Consider the following 19,282-nt stretch of genomic DNA (forward strand, 5'->3'; position numbering starts at 1 on the left):
CGAATGACGCATTTAATAAAATTCAACTGAGTAAAACACTTAAGAGCGAAATCTGAAAACCTCTTCAGTTCCCCTTTAACTATGAGTTCACCATTGTTGTTGACGACGCAATGCACTCTGGTTGGTGATGTCTTTGGGTTGCGCTGCCGGGGTCCAAGGTATGACTCCAGCGACATAAACATGTCGTCTGTTCAGCCCTTTCAATTTGAACCCGAGAGGGACATTGATCAGGACAGAACTGTCGATACTTCACAAAACAACCAGCAAAAGCAAAATGAACAGGAAAGATGGGACGAGATGAGAGTAGGACAAAACCGGTAGTGTTCATGTGGCAAGTTTGTCTCGTGACAGTGACAGCTTTCAAGGACTCAAGTTTTGTTTGCAGATCAAAGTTATTCAAATATAATTTTGGAGATTGTTAGCATCCAGAGCTGCTGTGTGGTATGTACAGTAACATATACACTGAAACACAACCATTTGATTATTTTTCAGATACCCCGTGCATCAAAGCACACGAAAATTCTGATGACGTTTGTCCTAACCGAGACGCCAAATACGCTGCGCCTCCATAACCGAGAGTATGCTGTCTCACCCGATCATCTGGGTCACTAACCATATTTTTGTCACGTAAAAAACGCTGTCCAGATTGATGATCATCCTGCTAGTGTTCTCAGATTTGTCGCCCTTATCAGATGTTGCTTCCAAAGCATTTGTGGCGGCAGATAAGCATTCTTTCACATTCACTTGGACTGTCATTATCCAAAATGTGCTGAATAAAGTTACATCATAAACATTAATGTACAACATGAATACGACTTAAATAAATGCTTGCCGTCGGCCAGTGAAGCAGGGCGTGCTTGCATTCATCGGCCGGCGACCATGGCGTGTGACAAGCCGCCCGATCTCGGCCGGTTTGTCCGCAGAGACCAGCTGACATCGGGCGGCTTGTCACACACCACGGTCGCCTGCCAGTGAAGGCAAGCACTCCCTGCTTGACTGGCTGACGGCAAGCATCGTCAGTAACAAAATGCAAGCCACCTACTTATTGAAACGTGCCATGATCCCAGTATTTGACATTATACAAAACACTTCTTACTTCCTTGTCCGGCTAATGTTCCCTCGATTGTCTGACTTGTTTTGCCTATTCTTCACGGTGAACAGGATCTTTTGGAAACCCAAAAAGGCTCACAACACTGTAACTGGAGTAGCAACAAAAGCCTGCAGCACATTTGGCTGGTGTGAGGCAAAAAAGAAACAAATTAATCCACAAAATCAACTGAATCCGCAGTCCTTCTGCATACACTATTATGGCTGGACAGACCCCAATCACCAAGGTCACACAATCACGTGATTGCTGTATTGTGCCACCATATTGTCCGTCATTGTGTGTCCGTATTGACATTCATCGTAGTTTCTAAAGGTGGATTCACTTGCAAATTATGGAAGCCCCGGTGCTTTCAGACGCTGCAAACTCATTGGATGAGTTGCATAAAAGCCGTTATTTGGAAAAGCTTCGGTCGCCAGATCCATATATGATGCCCAAACTGATGTTTCCTCCCGTCCGGTGTTCTGCCAAAATCTCACCGGTCCCGTCCCGTGTGTCAGAGCTCGTCCTGAGACCACAAAATTTCCAATCATACTCCAGTTTATGTCACGATGAGGAGTCGGGTACCCAAAATCGGCACCGACCCGAATATAAAGCAACATTTGGTCAGCTGAGCGTCACCGTTGTCACGACTGTAAAATAACCTTGTTAACCTTTAACCTTCTACGCCCTGAAATTAATCGAGCCGCTTGACTGGACGCTGAGTTACTAAACCCAGATTGTTGATTGGGTTATTGTACAGTTTTGTGGCCATCTGATGTATGTACCATGTCTGAATGTGCGTCTTTAGTTGTATGGGGGACGGGAAACTGATAAGCATATGCTTCCTCCCGTCCGCCTTTGTCTTCTTCGGTTCCTTCGGGCAAATCATATCACATTTTGTAATTGTCAATGATTGTCAATGATACCGATGATGATAATAAAAAAATTTTAAAAAATCATTCAAAATGAAACTTGATCGACAACGGGCCGGTATGTGCCGAAAAATAGCTGCCCCGCGTGAAATGTCCCCCCTGACGGGAGCGCTTATTTATAACGCTTTATTGACTTGAAAACATCAAATGTTTTCATGGACGCATTACAGTAATGGATTTACGACTGTAAGATCAGTTTTAAATGATTAAATTACACAAAATATTAGTACTGTATTTTAGTAACAAATCGTGAACTGGACAACATAACCATCTTTGAACAGAAATGTATTAGTCTACAGGTTTTCACGACCATATCCCAATGACAATCACACAGGTATGACATTTACTAGTTCAAGCAGAGTAAAATAATACATATTCATGGTACAAGAAAGTCGTTTCCGTGTGGGCGCTCCCGTCAGGGGGGACATTTCACACAGGGCGGCTATTTTTCGGCACAACACCTGTTGTTGCGCTCACCTTCTTGCTGCGTGACCGTGGCGACGAGCTTCGTAGTCTCCGTCTGATGATGTCGGCGATCGTGTTGGCATCATATTGATGTTTTCGCCGCTGTCTAATGGCTGTCGACACAAACGCATCATGGACCGAGATAAACAAACCGTGCTGCTTTAGAGATTTGCCCTTTGAACAATGGGGACACAGCAACTACTAAAATGACCGTTTATCTTCTCTGTTACTGCAACCAACCGCCACACATGCCTTCACCATTTTGATTAATCAATGTTAACGATTGTCAGGAAGGTTTTTGGGTTCTTTTACTAGGCGGTGATTCCTTAGACAAGCAGAAAAACACGCAGTAATAGGAGGAATGTACGTAGCAGTAATATGTAAACACGATGAGCTGACGGACAATATGGCGGCACCAGTCAGGGGGGCGGAGTTGTGACGTCACGTTATTGGGGTCTATAGTGAAGATGATCTCATCTCATGACGTCACATTCGCCTTCTTCCTCAACCCGTGACTCCGGCCAGAAGTCACTCATTTTCATGGTATGGGATTCAAAAAGTTGAATAAATATATCGATTGCTTCGACACACATCCAAGCGGTCTATTTCATTCAGGAGCATAAAATGCTACGTGTAATATGAAATAAAGTGTAAATGACACCAGAAAGCATGTTGAGTTTCTTTCCAAAAGATACATTGTTCATCCATCCACAAGATGACTCCAGACCACAATTTTTTTCAATGCTGTTGCCATATGTGCTTGGCTACCCCTAATGGCGACTTACTGGTAGCAGCAGTTAAGTGTTTTTCAACCAGTGTGCCGCGACACACAAGTCTGGTGTGAAAGATCGTCAGGTGTACCGCAAGAAATGATCCAAGATCGCTTTTTTTTTTTTTTTTTTTTCCTCAGTTGTGTGCAGGCGATTGAGTTATTGCTTGTGTCTATATTTAATAGTAAATGTAACAAAAACTACAGTAATTGTATAATGAAGCAGAAAGATTCTATAGTCCAATTGTGTTGATATAGGAGAATTAATGCAATGCAAATACTAGGGGTGTAACGGCACACAAAAATCTCGGTTCAGTACGTACCTCGGGTTTGAGGTCGCGGTTCGGTTCATTTTCGGTACAGTATGAAAACAAAACACAACATATAAATGTGCTAGTTGTTTATTACACACGTTTGTGCTTTCAACAATAGGAACATTAGCCTATACTAGATACTAGAATGCTAGAATTCTGCTCAAGAAGTAGCGGGTATTTAAAGATAATAATCCAACAACAATTTGCCTTTCAGACCACGCGTATTGGTCATCTTTGGTATTGGTAATCTCTGAAAGAAAAAAGAAGAAAAAAAGAAGTCCTGTGCTAAAGAGAAAACCAATCCCAATGACAAAGATTTTAACATGTATTTTACAAATGAAATGCCTTAATGATTTTTTTTTTCTTATGAACGGTTTTCAAAAGCTTTATTGGTGGATTTTCTCAAGTTAAAGCGCCACACAGAAATTAATAACTTTAATTGTGTAAGCAGGATCTGTGTATTGTTCTTATTATTTCATTACAGGTGTTTTAGCTCATTTTAATTTATTTTATTTAAATAGGCTATTGTTTATTTTATTTTGTGTTTATATTTTACAAATGTGATGTTGTATTCATTTATATCATATATTTTCTGTTGTATAACTTTAGTTCCTATGTGAATATTAGTTCCTACTTGTTTTGTTGTGGTAGGAGGGTTTTGTATTGAACATGGGGCCGTGTTGGTTATTATTATAGCAGGGAAGACAGCAGTAAATCAACAAAGACAAGTCAACTGTGCCCCGATCTACCACTCAAGAGATCTGATGGACTCAAAAAGTGGGTTACGATTGCATATTAGTTTGAAAATGGACCGGATCCACCGTATTTTTACACGAGTGACTTCCGGTCTGCCCGATCCTAGATACCGGCAGTAGTATTGACGCAGGAGGGTCGCGTCTCGCGTCAAATAATAAACTCTGCAGTTCTTTTTGCGTGCGTCGTGTTGAGCCACTTCTGGGACGCGTCTAACACGCGGCCGCACTGCGATTGGTGTGCATTGGCTGATTGACTTTAGCGCCCGCGTTTCACTGCGTTCTCGCGGCAGCCACCTTATCGCGCCGTTGACGTTTCTGGGTTATGCAGTCCTACCGTGTTGGTCCTCATTATAGTAGAGAAGGCGGAGTAAATATAATCTACACAAAGAAAATGTAACCTGATCAACTCACAGCCTCGAAAAGTAAGGGTTCCATTACGTCAGAAACTCGCTCAGTACGCCTCCGTTCCGAACCGAGCACCACGTACCAAAACGGTTCAATACAAATACATGCACAGTTACACCCTTAGCAAATACTGTATATACAACATGTATTTATTGAAAAAGAGAACAGCTCTTAAAAAAACAACAAAAAAAACAGCAAAAAACAAAAATGTTTAATAGTAAAAATTATTAAATGGTCAAGTACCTATACATAATTAGATTGGAAAAATATTACAATGCACAAGATGACTAAAGACATCTTCCCTGAAACTATTAACATCAAGTTTGGAAATGTACAAACAACAACATAGCCAAAGGTAGAATCAAAGTATTCTAAATCCCAACATTCAGAAGTTAAAAGGTGAAGAGCAGTAAGAAAAATCTGGAACAACCGAGAATATTGAATTGGTCTAACAATAATAGAAAAAAAAATTAATTAAAAAAAAAAGAACGGGAACTGCTAAATCATTGCAACAACTTTTTCAAAAGAAGCTCAACAGTAATGGAATTAGGAAATTTAAATGCCTTTTCCACTGTCAATACATGATAGAAATCTGAATACAGGTAGTCCCCGGTTTAACAACTAGTTCCGTTCCTGCGCTAGCGATGTAACGTGGATTTCCGCAGAAGTCGGAATTAACCCTTTAATTACCTCAAAACACCCTCTGAATTAAAAAAAAACTATCCCAAAAAAAGTATTATACGTCATTGTACTGCAAGACGTTGGAGCTAATTCCTAGCTAGACAGCGAGCTAAGCTCCGAAATGAGGGTGTCAGATGTCTGCCTGATTTGCTGACTTTATTCAGCTGCTCATGACATCAACACTTGCAGAATGAATCTAAAATAAAATTAAATCCAATCAGTCTCATCATCAATAACAGCAATTCAAATTTGTGTTTACAAGGAGCTGCTGATACAGCCATAACAAACGATTAGCATGTATCAGTTAGCGTCCGCACATCATCAGAAACAATCAAATAAACTCACCCCAAGTGTTCTCCCACAAATTGAAAAGGCATAATAAACAGTACAAAAGGGGTTTCTACAGCTGTTTCCTTTGGATGCGTCACAAGCAAGAAATGTGGACCCAGGCTGTCACCTCTGTCACTTGACTGCTCTGTGTGCGGGATGGGCGGGCATGTCTGTACATGCGCTCGCTTCCTGCGCCAACATAAAAGCAAGCATCACAAACACGACGGGACGGGGGCGTCGTAAAGACAAAAGCGCGCAAGTCTGGTCCGTCGCAACACGGGGACTACCTTATTTGGCACACATTGCAATTGAAAGGTACCGTATTGGCCCGGATGGAAGATGGCTCTTTTTCAAGACTCAAGTTTGAAAAAAAGACTTTTTGAACACCAAATTAATTTTTATACAGAAAATAATTACAAGACATCTGAAACATGATTATAACAATATATTTGAGAAAAAAAGCATGTTATTTTGCCTCATTCAAATCTTAATATCTGAACATTTAAATATGTAAATATGTAAACTAAAGTCCAACCGAACATCGCTTCAATGATATTTGGCGCCATCTAGCGTCGTGAATGGGTATAATGTCTAGCCCGCGATTATAAGAGAACCCCCACTTTTTCAGTCTTATTTCAGTGCAAAAAACACCATCTTATAATCGGGCCAATACTGTATTTCCCCAGTTTGGCTTCTTGTGAGGGAAACGAAATGCCCCTTGCGAGTAGAACTTTCACCACAAACCACTCATGAAAAAGGTTTCTCCGTAGTGTGGGTTTTTGTGTGATTTGTTAGGTATCTCTTCCAGGTGAATCTTTTACCACAATCCGAGCAGGCAAAAGGCTTTTCTCCAGTGTGTGTTCGCGTGTGTCTTGTTAAATCTTGCTTCGTACAGTATCGTTTATCGCAAAGTGAGCAGTCAAAAGGCTTCTCTCCAGTGTGTGACTTTATGTGCATTTTTAAATTTCCCTTCTCGGTGAATCTTTTACCACAAAATGAGCAAGCAAAAGGCTTTTCTCCAGTGTGCGTACGTGTGTGTATTTTTAAATGATTTTTCCCCCAAAATCTTTTACCACAACGTATGCAGACATAAGGCTTCTCCTCAGTGTGTGTTCTTACGTGTTTCTTTAATAGTCCCTTCTCAGAGTAGCTTTTATCACAAAATGTGCAGGAGAAAGGTCTTTCTTCCAAGCATGTAAGCCTGTGTCTATTTAACTCTTGCCTCGTACAAAATCCAATATCGCAGAGTCTGCAGGCGAAAGGAGTTTCTCTCGTGTGTGTTTTCATGTGTCTACTTAATTGCTGGGAGAATCTTTTACCACAAATTGAGCAGGCAAATGGCTTCTCTCCAGTGTGTGTTCGCATATGTATTGTTAACTCGTGCTTCATATAAAATCTTTTATCGCAACATGTGCAGACAAAAGGCTTCTCTCCAGTGTGTGTACGAGTGTGTCTTGTTACCTCTTGCTTCGTAGAAAGTCTCTTATTGCAAAGTGAGCAGGCAAAACGTTTCTTACCCATGCGTTCTTTGGTCTCTCTTTTCAATGATGACTTGTTTGATAATTTTGAAACATTTTGGTCAAAGTCAACATCCTCCTCATCAGAGTTAAAGTCAGAGGAGTGTGATGTTACGTCGTCGCTGTCTGAGAGCGGTGCTAAGAGGCCGGCCTGTTGCGACCGTCCCTCACCTTTTGCTGTCATGTGTTGAAATAAGTGGTCGCTCAGAGGTTTCACAGCTCTGCTCTCTTCGCTTGGACCTTCATCTTCTTCACTCTTCACTCTGACAATCATTGGAGACTTGGGGACTTCATCTTGCTGTTCTTTTTCAATCATGCAAAGGATCTCAGGCTCCGCCTCCTGTTTGTTATGCGGCATCTCCAACTCAGACTCCCGTTTAACATGGGGGGGATCGTGCTTCTCAGGGTGAAGATCTTGCACTGTGACGGATGAAAAAAGAAATCACGTGATTTGCTAGAGTTGTGTGGCGTCCAATCATCTTTAAGTTGTTAATTTACATTAGTCCATCAATTGTAGACATCCATCCATTTGAAGTGAGACGCTTGGCAGCAAATTAACAAACGTTATGAATGTTAATAAAAAACAAAATTACTTCAAAATAGATACATGAGCTTTCCCAAAGTTCATAATAGAGGAAGTAAAAAAAGAATGTCAGTCAGAATTGAAAAAAAGAAATAATTATCGTAATTATGATAAAAGGTCAAGTGATTCTTTTTAATATAAATAATTAATCAGATTGGAAAAGACTTTTTTTTAACCTGGCCTGTTCAGCTGCTGAGACACAGAGAATTGGAATCCAAGTGTCCTGATGTTCTGAACAGATTTAATTAGGGTTGTTCCGATCATGTTTTTTTGCTCCCGATCCCGATCGTTTTAGTTTGAGTATCTGCCGATCCCGATATTTCCCGATCCGATTGCTTTTTTCTTTGCTCCCGATTCAATTCCAATCATTCCCGATAATTTTTCCCGATCATATACATTTTGGCAATGCATTAAGAAAAAAATGAATAAAACTCGGACGAATATATACATTCAACATACAGTAGGACATAAGTACTGTATTTGTTTATTATGACAATAAATCCTCAAGATGGCATTTACATTATTAACATTCTTTCTGTGAGAGGGATCCACGGATAGAAAGACTTGTAATTCTTAAAGGATAAATGTGACTGTATATTGTGACTAAATATTGCCATCTAGTGTATTTGTTGAGCTTTCAGTAAATGATACTGTAGCCATTTAACTGTTCTTCCCAAATGCATGATGGGAAGTGCAACCATGACTGTGCGTAGTGGTACCAATTGATATATCTTCTCTGCCCTGGGAAATAACATACAGGTGTTAAGAAAAAGATCGACTACTACCTTTCTTCCCCACATTGCGTCCCACGATATTTCTAATCGTTGGGAGAGGGATTGTAAAGCTTTAACCAATTAAAAAAAGTCTCCAAAGTCTGCCAAAATTCACTCTACTCATTTTACGCTGCCTTTTAACTCTATATATAGGTATAACGGCGCCATTAAAGATTGAACGCGACAATGCGTGAGTGGGTCATCCAGCGCATGCGTTAACTGCGTTAAATATTTTAACGTGATAAATTTTTTAAAAATTATTTACCGCCGTTAACGCGATAAATTTGATAACCCTACTTTTAAGCCTAAAGACTCTGGATGAGTGTAACACATTATGTCTGTAATGTTTAATACAATTAGAAAACGATTCAATTAAAGAATATATATATATATTAAAAAAAGGCATTTCACAACAAACACTCTTCGCTCTCAATGTCTCTGACTTTTCTCGCGTCATTCAACCAACGTAAAAACGCATAGTAACGCACACTGTCTCATTGCCGAAACGGTGACAAAATCTGGAGAAAAAAAACTTAATGCATGAAAAACGTACAGATTTTGAACGTACACGCACACATTTAAAAATCTGTGCTGACTTGTACAAATTACTCCGAAACCCTACAACTTGACAGGTATGTGTGCATTTTTTATATACTCCAATTCGCTCAGCATAGAGTCGGGAAAGAGAGAGACCCCGCCGCTGGCTGAGCGGTAACTTAATTTATTATGTGCCATCTCTACCTCCACTCCAAGGAGGAAAGTATTTTCCCTTCTATTTGTCCAATCATTGAGAGCGCCTTTTGTCCATGTGATGTTACTCAGAAAATTCAGTGGACACAGTGTGAATACGGAACCTTTTCAACTAGTCATTTGTAGAGGTGGGAATCTTTGTGCACGTAACGATTCGATTACGATTCAGAGGCAACGATTCGATTATAAATCGATTATTGATGACCCCCCCCCCCCCCCCGCTATTAGCTGCTTTTAATGTTTTGTACAATAGTTACAAAAACTGTAAAGCCTCGCAGGCTTAAATAAACGACTATTTCAGTATCAAGTTAACAGTTAAAAACAATAAATAATATACTCAAATCCCCATTCTGTATCAGCAGCTTTAAACTACATTCAATTAATTTAATGTTGTGAATCAACCATTAAAGTTGTTAAAATTGCTCCCGTTATTCCATAATTTCCCTTTTGTCTACTTTCGACATGTGAAAGTTTAAAAACTATTTTAAAGATAGATTCAAGTCAATATTTTACCGATTTAGGAGTATTTTAGATAAAAAGTTAATTAGGTTCGCTTGGAAGGTTCGTTACAACAGTCTTGGAGGGAAGTCTACTGCTTTAAGATGGCGGCCGTTTACTAACGCCCGCATCTAGCTTTTTGTACATGTGCTGCTAGCGGCACCGAGTCTATATTGCATCTAGTCCTATATAAATGTGATATCTACCGTACCATTATGTTGACGTACTTAGTAGCAGCTGTCGGCAGCTGTCAGGTATGTCGTTGTTTTTTTATCTCGCGGCATGAGTTGAGCAAGAGCCTTGAGTTGAGCATTGGCATTACCCGAGGGGTCGGGTAATGACAAGCATGATGTTTAGCTACTCTTGCTCCGTTCCTCATTGTGTCCGAAGACCGCGTGGCGCGCTGAGTGTGTTTTACTTCTGCTTTACTTGACATATTTCAATAATCGGAATTTGGATGTTTGTGAATCGTTCTAGAATCTTCCACTGCCGAATTGCGAATAATCTAAGAATCGGAAATTTCGCACACCTCTAGTCATTTGCAAGTGTTGTTGCAATGTAGCTCTCCAACTGGATGCTGGTCCTCTCGGTATAATGTGAAAGTGCCCATAAAGTCGGAAGAGTGTGATGTTATGTCGTCGCTGCTTGAGCGCGGCACAAGAGGCTTTGCGTTTGCAATCGTCCCTCACCTTTTGTCGTTAGGTGTTCAAATAAGCTGTCACTTGGACCTTCTTCTTCAATCTTCACACTGACAGTCTGTGGGAAGTTGGGGATTTCATCTTCCTGTTTTTCTTCTTTCATGCTGGGGGTCTCTGGATCCGCCTCCTGTTTGATATACAGCATCTCCGACTCCTGTATAACATGGGGGGCATCGTGCTTCTCCAGGTGAAGATCTTCTTCAGTTATGTCTGCGGGGTTATAAGATGAAAAAAAAAAAACGTTATTCGCCAACATAAGTTAATTTCCCTGCCAAACCTACCACTTCTAAGGGATTGGACATCAACGGTGGCCAAACACAGGCATTTTCTAAATTGGTCGTCATCTGTTAAACGCAGCTTTACTTGGATTTTGGTCAACAAACCTAGTGACACTAATGGCCTTGTGGACTCAACTGAACATTAGTTAATCCTACCTTTGTAACAGAGATACACCGATTCTCAGTGCTGATATTTGGAAATTAGACATATAACGGGATCTGCCTTTTTTTAATCCAACCGGATGATATAGAATTTAAAACTGGGTTATTTCAGCTAAGTTGCAGCCGCGGCTCTCTCTCCCACACTAGTATTCACCCCGACCTCTGATTGGTTAGGTTTGGTCTCAACATTGGTAGGGACAGTATAACCTGCATGTACATTTTTTGCTGGTGATGGGACATTAATAGGACCAAACAGATTGGGTCGGCTTCATTTCTCACGTGTATGAAACCAATTAATTGATAGGCTAAATGATCAACGAAAAATACATCTGTATTGACTTATCCTAACTTACATATGTATTGGTACAGGTGATACTGCTTTTGATTAAAAGTAGGGGTGCACGATATCCATTTTTTTTAAACAGATACCGATATCGATAACTTCCTGCTTCTCAAGGCTGATACCGAAACGATAAGATATACATAATTTGAAAATGTAAATTTACATGGTTTTTTGAACACCTGTATGCCAAAAACACTAGTGGTAGATTCAGCATAGATTTGCCTTTGACTTAACCAGAATTTTCATGACAACATGAACATTATTATAATGATCAAAACTAGTGCTGCAACGATTAATCGATTAATTCGAGTATTCGATTGGAAAAAAAAAGATTCGAATGAATTTTGCTGCTTCGAGTATTCGTTTAATTATTGTGGCGTTGTAATGGTTTCTTTTGAAAGTGTTTGCATTGTTTTATTGATTTGAGTGGATACACTGCCCTCTAGTCTGCCTCATTTCACATGGCTGAATCCAGCTGTTCCATGTTCAAACCAACCTAAGTTTTTGTTTGAGCTAATGTTTTTTTTTTTTATGCATTCGTAATTTAGTTTATAGGTATATTTAGTGTTTTTTTGTGGGAATATGTGTCTGAACCATTTGTTAAAAGCATTGTAAAAAAAAAAAAAAGAAAAAGTTAGCGTTTTGGACCTTTGCTATGTATGTTAGCCAATTGTTCTTTTGTTGTACATAAATCCTTATTTAATTATTTTTTATACCGTTTGAGGCTCAGCTCGGGTATTTTAATATTTCATGTTTTTTTTCTGATTACTCGATTATTCGACAAACTAGTTCATCGATTAATCGACTACTAAAATAATCGATAGCTGCACCCCTAATCAAAACAAAGACAAGAACAGTTTTGACTTCAAATAAAGTGCCCATATTTATTTTTTCAAATAAATATGATTTGAGTCAATCACTATCAATTAGTCAATATCATTGACGATGTGTTCCCCTGAACAATGAGCACTGAACTAAAACAAACATAGACCCAACAGGTATTGTGCTTTGTCAGCAGAAAAAACATTTGGTGCAACAGTAGAGGAGACTTTTGTGGTCTTGATCCATGAAACAACTCAAACGCACACATCCCAATCCACCGACACCGTGCCAAAAATATTATATATTATCGGGCCTATTAATAATGTTATTGGATTTATTGGGATGACGTCATAATTCCTATTATCGTGCACCTCTAATTCAAACCTTTGTTTTCAAAATCTACTAAAGAAACATTTTGAAAACTTCCAGAATAAATGTCTGGATTTCATAAGCAAATTTAAATTGCAATATTTGAACATAGATTATATTACATTAACATACACACTAAATACGACTTGATGATAATCTCTTAACTATCCGGAAATGCGAAAAATAAACATTTGTCTTAAGACCACTCAACATTATCTAAATAAATAAATATAACTTCTTAGTCAGGGTATAACAAAAATAAATAAAAATGAAGTCTTTCGATGGATAAAACACTATTGTTTTTGTCCACGAGCACAGCTAAACTCAACAAAAAATGAAAACTTTTTACCTCGACTATGATTAATCTATGATTATCTGGAAAACAAATGTCTGCATGGGCTGCAAATAAAAGTATCTTTAATAAATAATGTAGAAAATAGATAAATACAAGTCATCAGCCAATCAAACGTGCATTTGTGGGGGAAAATGGACTGGCTCATTTGCACGTGTAATGGGGTAAAGTCTGAACATCATGAAAATAATTCAATTAACCCTTAGACGCATAAGTGGGTCAAAAATGACCCAGGTGAGGTTGTTTTCTTAAAATATCTTCGGAATGAAAAATTGTTATCAATTCATATTCCAGGTATTCCTCAAAAACCATGTTTTTGATATAATGCCATTCAAATTTTTGATTAACTTTTTATACATTTAAAGAAATTGTCATTTTTGTGTCACTACCCTAAGCTTCCACAAGTGGGTCAAAAATGACCCACATACATTTTCTATGGAATCCAATGGGAATCTTTCATTCTTATCAACTTTGGCTGTCAGGAATAAATTTATCGTGGACCACACAGACTAGGTATGTAAAAAGTGAAATCCCTTAAGAAGATTATTTTACACAGCAAGAGCTGATACGTGTACTGTAAGTATTATGTCCATATAGTATTTTGTGTGTGTGTCTTTCATGACTCTTATTATTTATCAACACATTAACCTACTTCATAACTAGCTAGCTAACTAAGGCTAGGTTCATACCGATTTTTTGTCATATCTGTTTTTTTGGCGTACCCGTTCAGACTGCCTTTGTCCATTGAGCCTGTTCAAGTATCACACAAGCGCTCTAATTCGCAGTATGAGATGCGCTGAGCAAACTGGCCCGCATGCGCAGGAGCATTGGAGCAGAGAGAAAACCGAGCATTGTCAGGCTTATTCTCAACCCATTTTATTTTTTTATGACTTGTCAAGCCCGCTCCTTCCCCAAAGCCGCGTTCAACCTAGGTGCTAACGCTAATGCACAGCTGCACCGCTACAGTAGCACCCTGTCTCTCTTGCTCTTTGCTGATGTTAATTGCTGCATGAATTCCAATTTGGGGGACTTGATAGTTCGGACCGCAGCCACATTCTGGAAAAATGTGGCCCGGAGGGTATTTTAACCACATACGAAAGTGACCTGGATCGAATTTGAAAATGGTCCACTTTTAAGCAACTTTTCCTGTTCAGTCGAGTCAGAAAAACACAAAAAAATCGGATTTGTGCTAGATTTACAGCTGAAATGGTCCTACAGATGTTGGATGATGGAGAGGCAGTGACGGGGTTGGACTCAAGTGTCCGAAATTTCTGATGATGAGGATCCAGACTATTGTCCAGGTGGCAGTGGCAGTTGTCCATCTGGAAATCCAACTGAACAGGATCAATCTGACTCATAAGATTCCACTTATGTGTCCAAATCACGGCCAACAGAATGAGTTAGTAGGGCTCTTACTAGAGAGAATTACCTCCCAACCAGGACAGACCAAAGAGCCACAATATCCTCAGAAAAGGGCTTAGCACCGCTGTCTCACCAAAAAGATGCATGGGAGCTCTTCATCATTGATGATAAAATACAAGGAAGGATGAAGTCTATTGCTGTTCTGTTTATTTTTTTTTAATTAATTATCCCCCCCCATCTCCAAAATGTTAATTGAATCATAAAGATATTTCAAGCATAAAATCATTCTTGTGTGACCCTAAATATTATACTAATTAATATACAAGTGACTATTCTTCACCAAAATGGCATAAAAACACATTGGTTCTAATATGGGTCATTTTTGACCCACTTATGCAGCTATGTCCAAAGTCCGGCCCAGGGGCCAAATGCGGCCCGCGGTCAAACTTTGTCCGGCCCCCAGCCTCTGTCATAAAATCAATTACGGCTGGCCCGCACACAGGCTTAATAAATTATTCAGCAGTGCTGCTACCAGCATATGAAGTAGCTTACACACTAAATGCTGCTCCTCATTTACCTACTAAAAGGCAGCAGCCCTCTAAGCAACATTACCCCGTGTGACCCTTTACTTCCAATTTTCTAAATTGGCAACAATCAACAACAACAACAAAAATTTGACTGCGACGGCCGACGCTTCAAGGATAGGTGGACATTGGACTATTTCTTCACTAAAATACGCAACATCTCTGTCTGCCTCATTTGGAAAGACTGTAGCTGTTTTTAAAAAGTTCAATGTGAGGCGATAATACCAAACAAGACACGCTAACATGTACGACAAGATTATAGGGAAGATAAACATTGAAAAATTGAAGCAACTTGAAGCTAGCTTAATTTCCTAGCAGCAGTATTTCGCAAGAGCCCGAGAGTCAAAAGAGAACGCCACAAAGGCTAGTTGCGAGATTGCTGAAATTATTCATTTAAAAAAATAATAAAGCAAATGGGACACAGAGAATGGCTTACTAAAATTTTCTTAAATATATTGTTCTACGTAAAGGACGTCAGCCAAGGTCGGCCACACACATTTTTATCACACCAAATCTGGCCCACTTTGCAAAAAGGTTGGACACCCCTGCACTTATGGAAGAGTGTAGGGGCCAGTAACTTGTGCATCTAAGGGTTAATAACGGTAGGGTAGATTCCATCCTTACAACATATGGGAAGACAATCTACCGGATTGGCCCGAATATAAGACGGCCCTGATTATAAGACGACCCCCTCTTTTTCAAGACTGAAGTTCAAAAAAAGACTTTTTGAAGAGCAAATTAATTTTTATACAGAAAATAATTACAGTACATCTGAAACAAATGATTATAACAATATTTTTGAGAGAAAATGCGTGATATTTTGCCTTATTTTGCAAGGCAGGCTAACATGACGGTAACGCGGCTCTTCTCATTTCCAGTGGATTTTATAATAATTTTTTTTTCTCACCTTTCTTGTGTACAGTGACAGGTTTTGGCATGTCAAAAAACACAGGTTTCTGATCAGCATTGCCAATATGATCCAGTGGGTAAGAGTGATTTTTCCTTAAGGTGATTACATAGCGCTGAAAAGACAACAGATTCTCTCCAAAGTCAGAGGGCATGCGCCGGGCTAGACTTGTTCTGCGTCGCAGCGTTAGTCCGTTACGCCGTATCATTCTTTTACACCAGCCGATGCTTGCTTTGAAGTCACCCGTGGGTATGTTTAGCTCTTTGGCTATGTCCACGGCCCTGAGCTGAATGGCAGCTCTGCTGATGGGCATCCCGTCCTTTTGTTTCTCGTACACGTACGCGCACACCCTCCATTCAAGTTCTTGGAAGCGGCCGCTCTGAGGACCACGGAAAGCTTTTCTCTGACTGTGAGCATTTTTTAGGCGATCTTTTTGAGCTCTCCATCTCCGTACATTACACTCTGTGACACCATATTTCACAGCCGCTTTGCAATTGTTTGAAGACTCTGCGTCATTTATCACCATCATCTTGAAGTTTACATCATAACTTCTCCTCAGCTGCCGGTTAACATGGCCGATCTCCGACCCACTTTTCAACAGATTGTCGCTACGTTTCTCCATTTTCTGTTATCCTTTTATTTTCTTCTCTTTTCTAAGCTTTCAATTTGGATCTTTTAGTCCACAAAACGCTTACTTTGGTAAGTATCCGATGAAAACGCTTTGAAGGAGCGCATTTGCTTTGAAGAATACCCGAAAAGAACTGCAAGTCTGCGCGGACATACACGGACGTTGCGTCAAGTGAACCGGAAGTAGAAACATCCAGGCGCAGGAATTTCAGTGTAATAGGTTGAAGCGGCAACCATCACGATGTAACTGGCGACCAAATATTCATTCGATATCCGAAACCGAGTCGTGACTTTCGATAACTCAATTTTGAAACACATAAACATTGGAGAAAAGCCTTATGTCTCATCTGACCAAAGCACACGGTCCCAGTTGAAGCATGGGACCGTGTGTATTTTTGTGTGCGACCAAGATTGAGCTTTTTGGCAACAAACACTCTAAGTGGGTGTGACGTGCCACGAAAGATGCGCATGCTGAAAAGCACCTCATACCCACTGTGAAGTATGGGGGTGGGTCAGCGATGCTGTGGGGCTGTTTCACTTCCAAAAGCCCTGGGAACCTTGTTAGGATGCATGGCATCATGAATGCTTTGAAATACCAGGATATTTTAAATCAAAATCTGTTGCCCTCTACCCGAAAGCAAGACAATGACCCTAAACATATGGCCAAATCTACACAGGAATGGTTCACCAGACACAAAATCAAGCTCCTCCCATGGACATCTCAGTCCCCAGACCTTGTTTCGTAGGCAAAAGGGGGTTGTACAAAGTATTAACACCAGGGGTGCTAATAATTGTGACACACATTATTTGATGTCAAATAATTGTTTCTTTATGTTGGATTTTTTTCCCCACTGAATGAATGCACTTGTATTGAAGGTTGGATTTTTCTCTTTTTTTTCCATTAAGGTCCCATATTATTTGAATAAAGAAAAATATTAGAAGCTAAAAAACACATCTTTTTCAGGGGTGCCAATAATTATGGAGGGCACTGTATATACCCGACTAACATGTACTTGTCTCGTTTTAAGGATATTGACAACAAATGTACATTTTGTATGACTGAACCTGAAAGCGCGACTCATTTGTTTTATGGTTGCCCCATTAGTGTTAAGTTTTGGACGGATCTACAAAAATATATTTTATGTCAAACTAAACAAAACATTGACTTGAAAGGAAAAACAATCATTACTGTATTTGAACCCAAAGATAAAACAATATTTACTATGTTAAATCTTCATATATTGCTAGGGAAATTTCATATTCATAAATCTAAATTTCAAAAAGTAAATCCGAACTTTAACATTTTTTTGGTTGAAATTGAATCATATTTCACATCACTAAATATGATACAAAATAATAAATGCAAGTCTACTATAGAAGTTCATGCAAGATTGTTTAGCATATAATTAGTTTCCTCTTGAATTAATATTTTTATTTTTATTTTTTTTGTATGTATTATGATGTAAATATGTCGAGGGGGTTATATTCTATGTGAAATAGTTGCTTCGTATTGTCTGTTATTTGTATGTTTTGTATTGTTCAATAAAAAAATAAAATAAAAAAAATGAACTTGTTTTACATCGACGCAAAGAGAAGGAACAGCCAGGAGAGGTGGCTGTTTGCAAGAAGCCTCGATTCAAAGCAAGTTGTTTCACTAAACTTTGACAACCAATCAGGAATATGACCCTACTCAAAGCTAATTTCAAGCTTGAAGGGACCAGAACTTTAACTCTATCAGGGACAGAAAAGCGTGGTGGGGACTCGAAGAACTTATTGATCTTGAGCTTTTGAGAGGGGTTTGAGAAAGCCGTGAATTGATGCCTTGTAAATAGAGAGTGAGAGCAACAGCTTTTTTTTAAAAAAAAGAGCCTTGAGAGAAACTGACAAAGGAAATTGAAATGCTTTTTACATTTTAAATGCATGGCAAAATTCAGAAAAAGGGCGTAAAGGCACGCTCTGGCTCTGCAATGACCATACAGCGCCTTCTTTTTTTTATCCAAATTATTTATTTATAACAAGTATTCCTTAGTTTATCATTCATACATCGTTAATATATAGTTATTTAAAAAAGTTAGCGAGAAAGAACCCTGGCCCAGCCCGACGTAATAAGTGACATTTTAATTTTGGTCATGTTTTCAGTTTAATTTAGCTGTTTCCAGCTTGCTATGTTTATAATTGCGATGTTTGTTTACCACTTTCCGTCTTACTGCGAAGAGGGAGGAAGTTACCGTATTTTTCGGACTATAAGTTGCGTTTTTTTTCATATTTTGGCTGGGGGTGCGACTTATACTCAGGAGCGACTTATGTGTGGAATTATTAACACATTATGATATAATTTCACATCTTATTTTGGTGTTTTGCAGTGACACTGATGGTTTTGTAAAGTTGTTAGCATGTTCTTATGCTATAGTTATCTGAATAACTATAGCTATGGCCACGTTCGCGTTCTGCCTATGGCAGTGTATGTTCAATTGTATTATTGACTTTTTTATCTTGAAATGGATGCATTTAGTTTGTGGCGCTTTCACTCCCAAGTGAGGGCGCACTCGCACTTGTTTATGTGACACGCCAGAAGAAGACTGACAGCTACATAGCTCTGAGTTAGTGAGTTAGCTAGAGAGAATAGACGGATGCGAACCTACTTTCATTATTTATGCTTTTAAATCATCTCTACAGAGGCAACGCCTGCGTGTATCATCTTTTCTGTTGTTGTTGTGTGTTTTCCACCCGCGATCGGACACTTAGAGCCAGTTGTGTGGTTGTTTGAACGATGTGCTAATGATAGCGAACGCATGCTAACCTGTTACTTATTACTAATAGTACCTAATTGTCATTTATTTACGTTGATGCGAACCTGTTTTCTATCGAGGACCAAATTGATTCAGCAAATTATACGGACGTCCAGCATTGTCTTTTGGG

The 19,282-nt window shown here is 39.3% G+C and overlaps 2 protein-coding genes across 5 annotated transcripts in view; one reads left to right on the forward strand and one right to left on the reverse strand.

The window, feature by feature from the left end:
• Positions 1-4,861: 4,861 nt before the first annotated feature.
• On the reverse strand, positions 4,862-16,520 carry LOC130916151 (zinc finger protein 436-like). The gene is made up of 3 exons (XM_057836644.1): positions 15,737-16,520; positions 10,549-10,767; positions 4,862-7,675 (listed from the first exon to the last, which is right to left on the reverse strand). The coding sequence occupies exons 1-3, from the start codon at positions 16,356-16,358 to the stop codon at positions 6,486-6,488; spliced, it is 2,031 nt and encodes a 676-aa protein (XP_057692627.1). The 5' UTR covers positions 16,359-16,520; the 3' UTR covers positions 4,862-6,485.
• LOC130916135 (zinc finger protein 260-like) overlaps positions 15,675-19,282 on the forward strand; it is a 55,063-nt gene continuing 51,455 nt past the window's right edge. For 2 of the 4 annotated variants that reach the window (XM_057836607.1, XM_057836631.1), the window contains exon 1: positions 15,675-15,815. In XM_057836607.1, coding sequence (XP_057692590.1) covers positions 15,804-15,815 — 12 coding nt within the window. In that variant the 5' untranslated portion in view covers positions 15,675-15,803. Of the gene's footprint in view, positions 15,816-15,968; positions 16,146-19,282 lie in introns of those variants that run through there. The other 2 variants (XM_057836621.1, XM_057836612.1) reach the window with 1 other exon arrangement.

The sequence above is a fragment of the Corythoichthys intestinalis genome, chromosome 1 (assembly GCF_030265065.1).
Source record: "Corythoichthys intestinalis isolate RoL2023-P3 chromosome 1, ASM3026506v1, whole genome shotgun sequence".
NCBI lineage: Eukaryota > Metazoa > Chordata > Actinopteri > Syngnathiformes > Syngnathidae > Corythoichthys > Corythoichthys intestinalis.

What these genes read in the sequence shown, in the direction of transcription:
- LOC130916151 (XM_057836644.1), bottom strand. Translation starts at nt 16,358, where the DNA reads ATGGAGAAACGTAGCGACAATCTGTTGAAAAGTGGGTCGGAGATCGGC. An exon ending in TGTCACTGTACACAAGAAAG is followed by an intron (nt 10,768 to 15,736) that starts GTGAGAAAAAAA and finishes ATAACCCCGCAG; the next exon opens with ACATAACTGAAGAAGATCTT. An exon ending in TGAACACCTAACGACAAAAG is followed by an intron (nt 7,676 to 10,548) that starts GTGAGGGACGAT and finishes CATCCGTCACAG; the next exon opens with TGCAAGATCTTCACCCTGAG.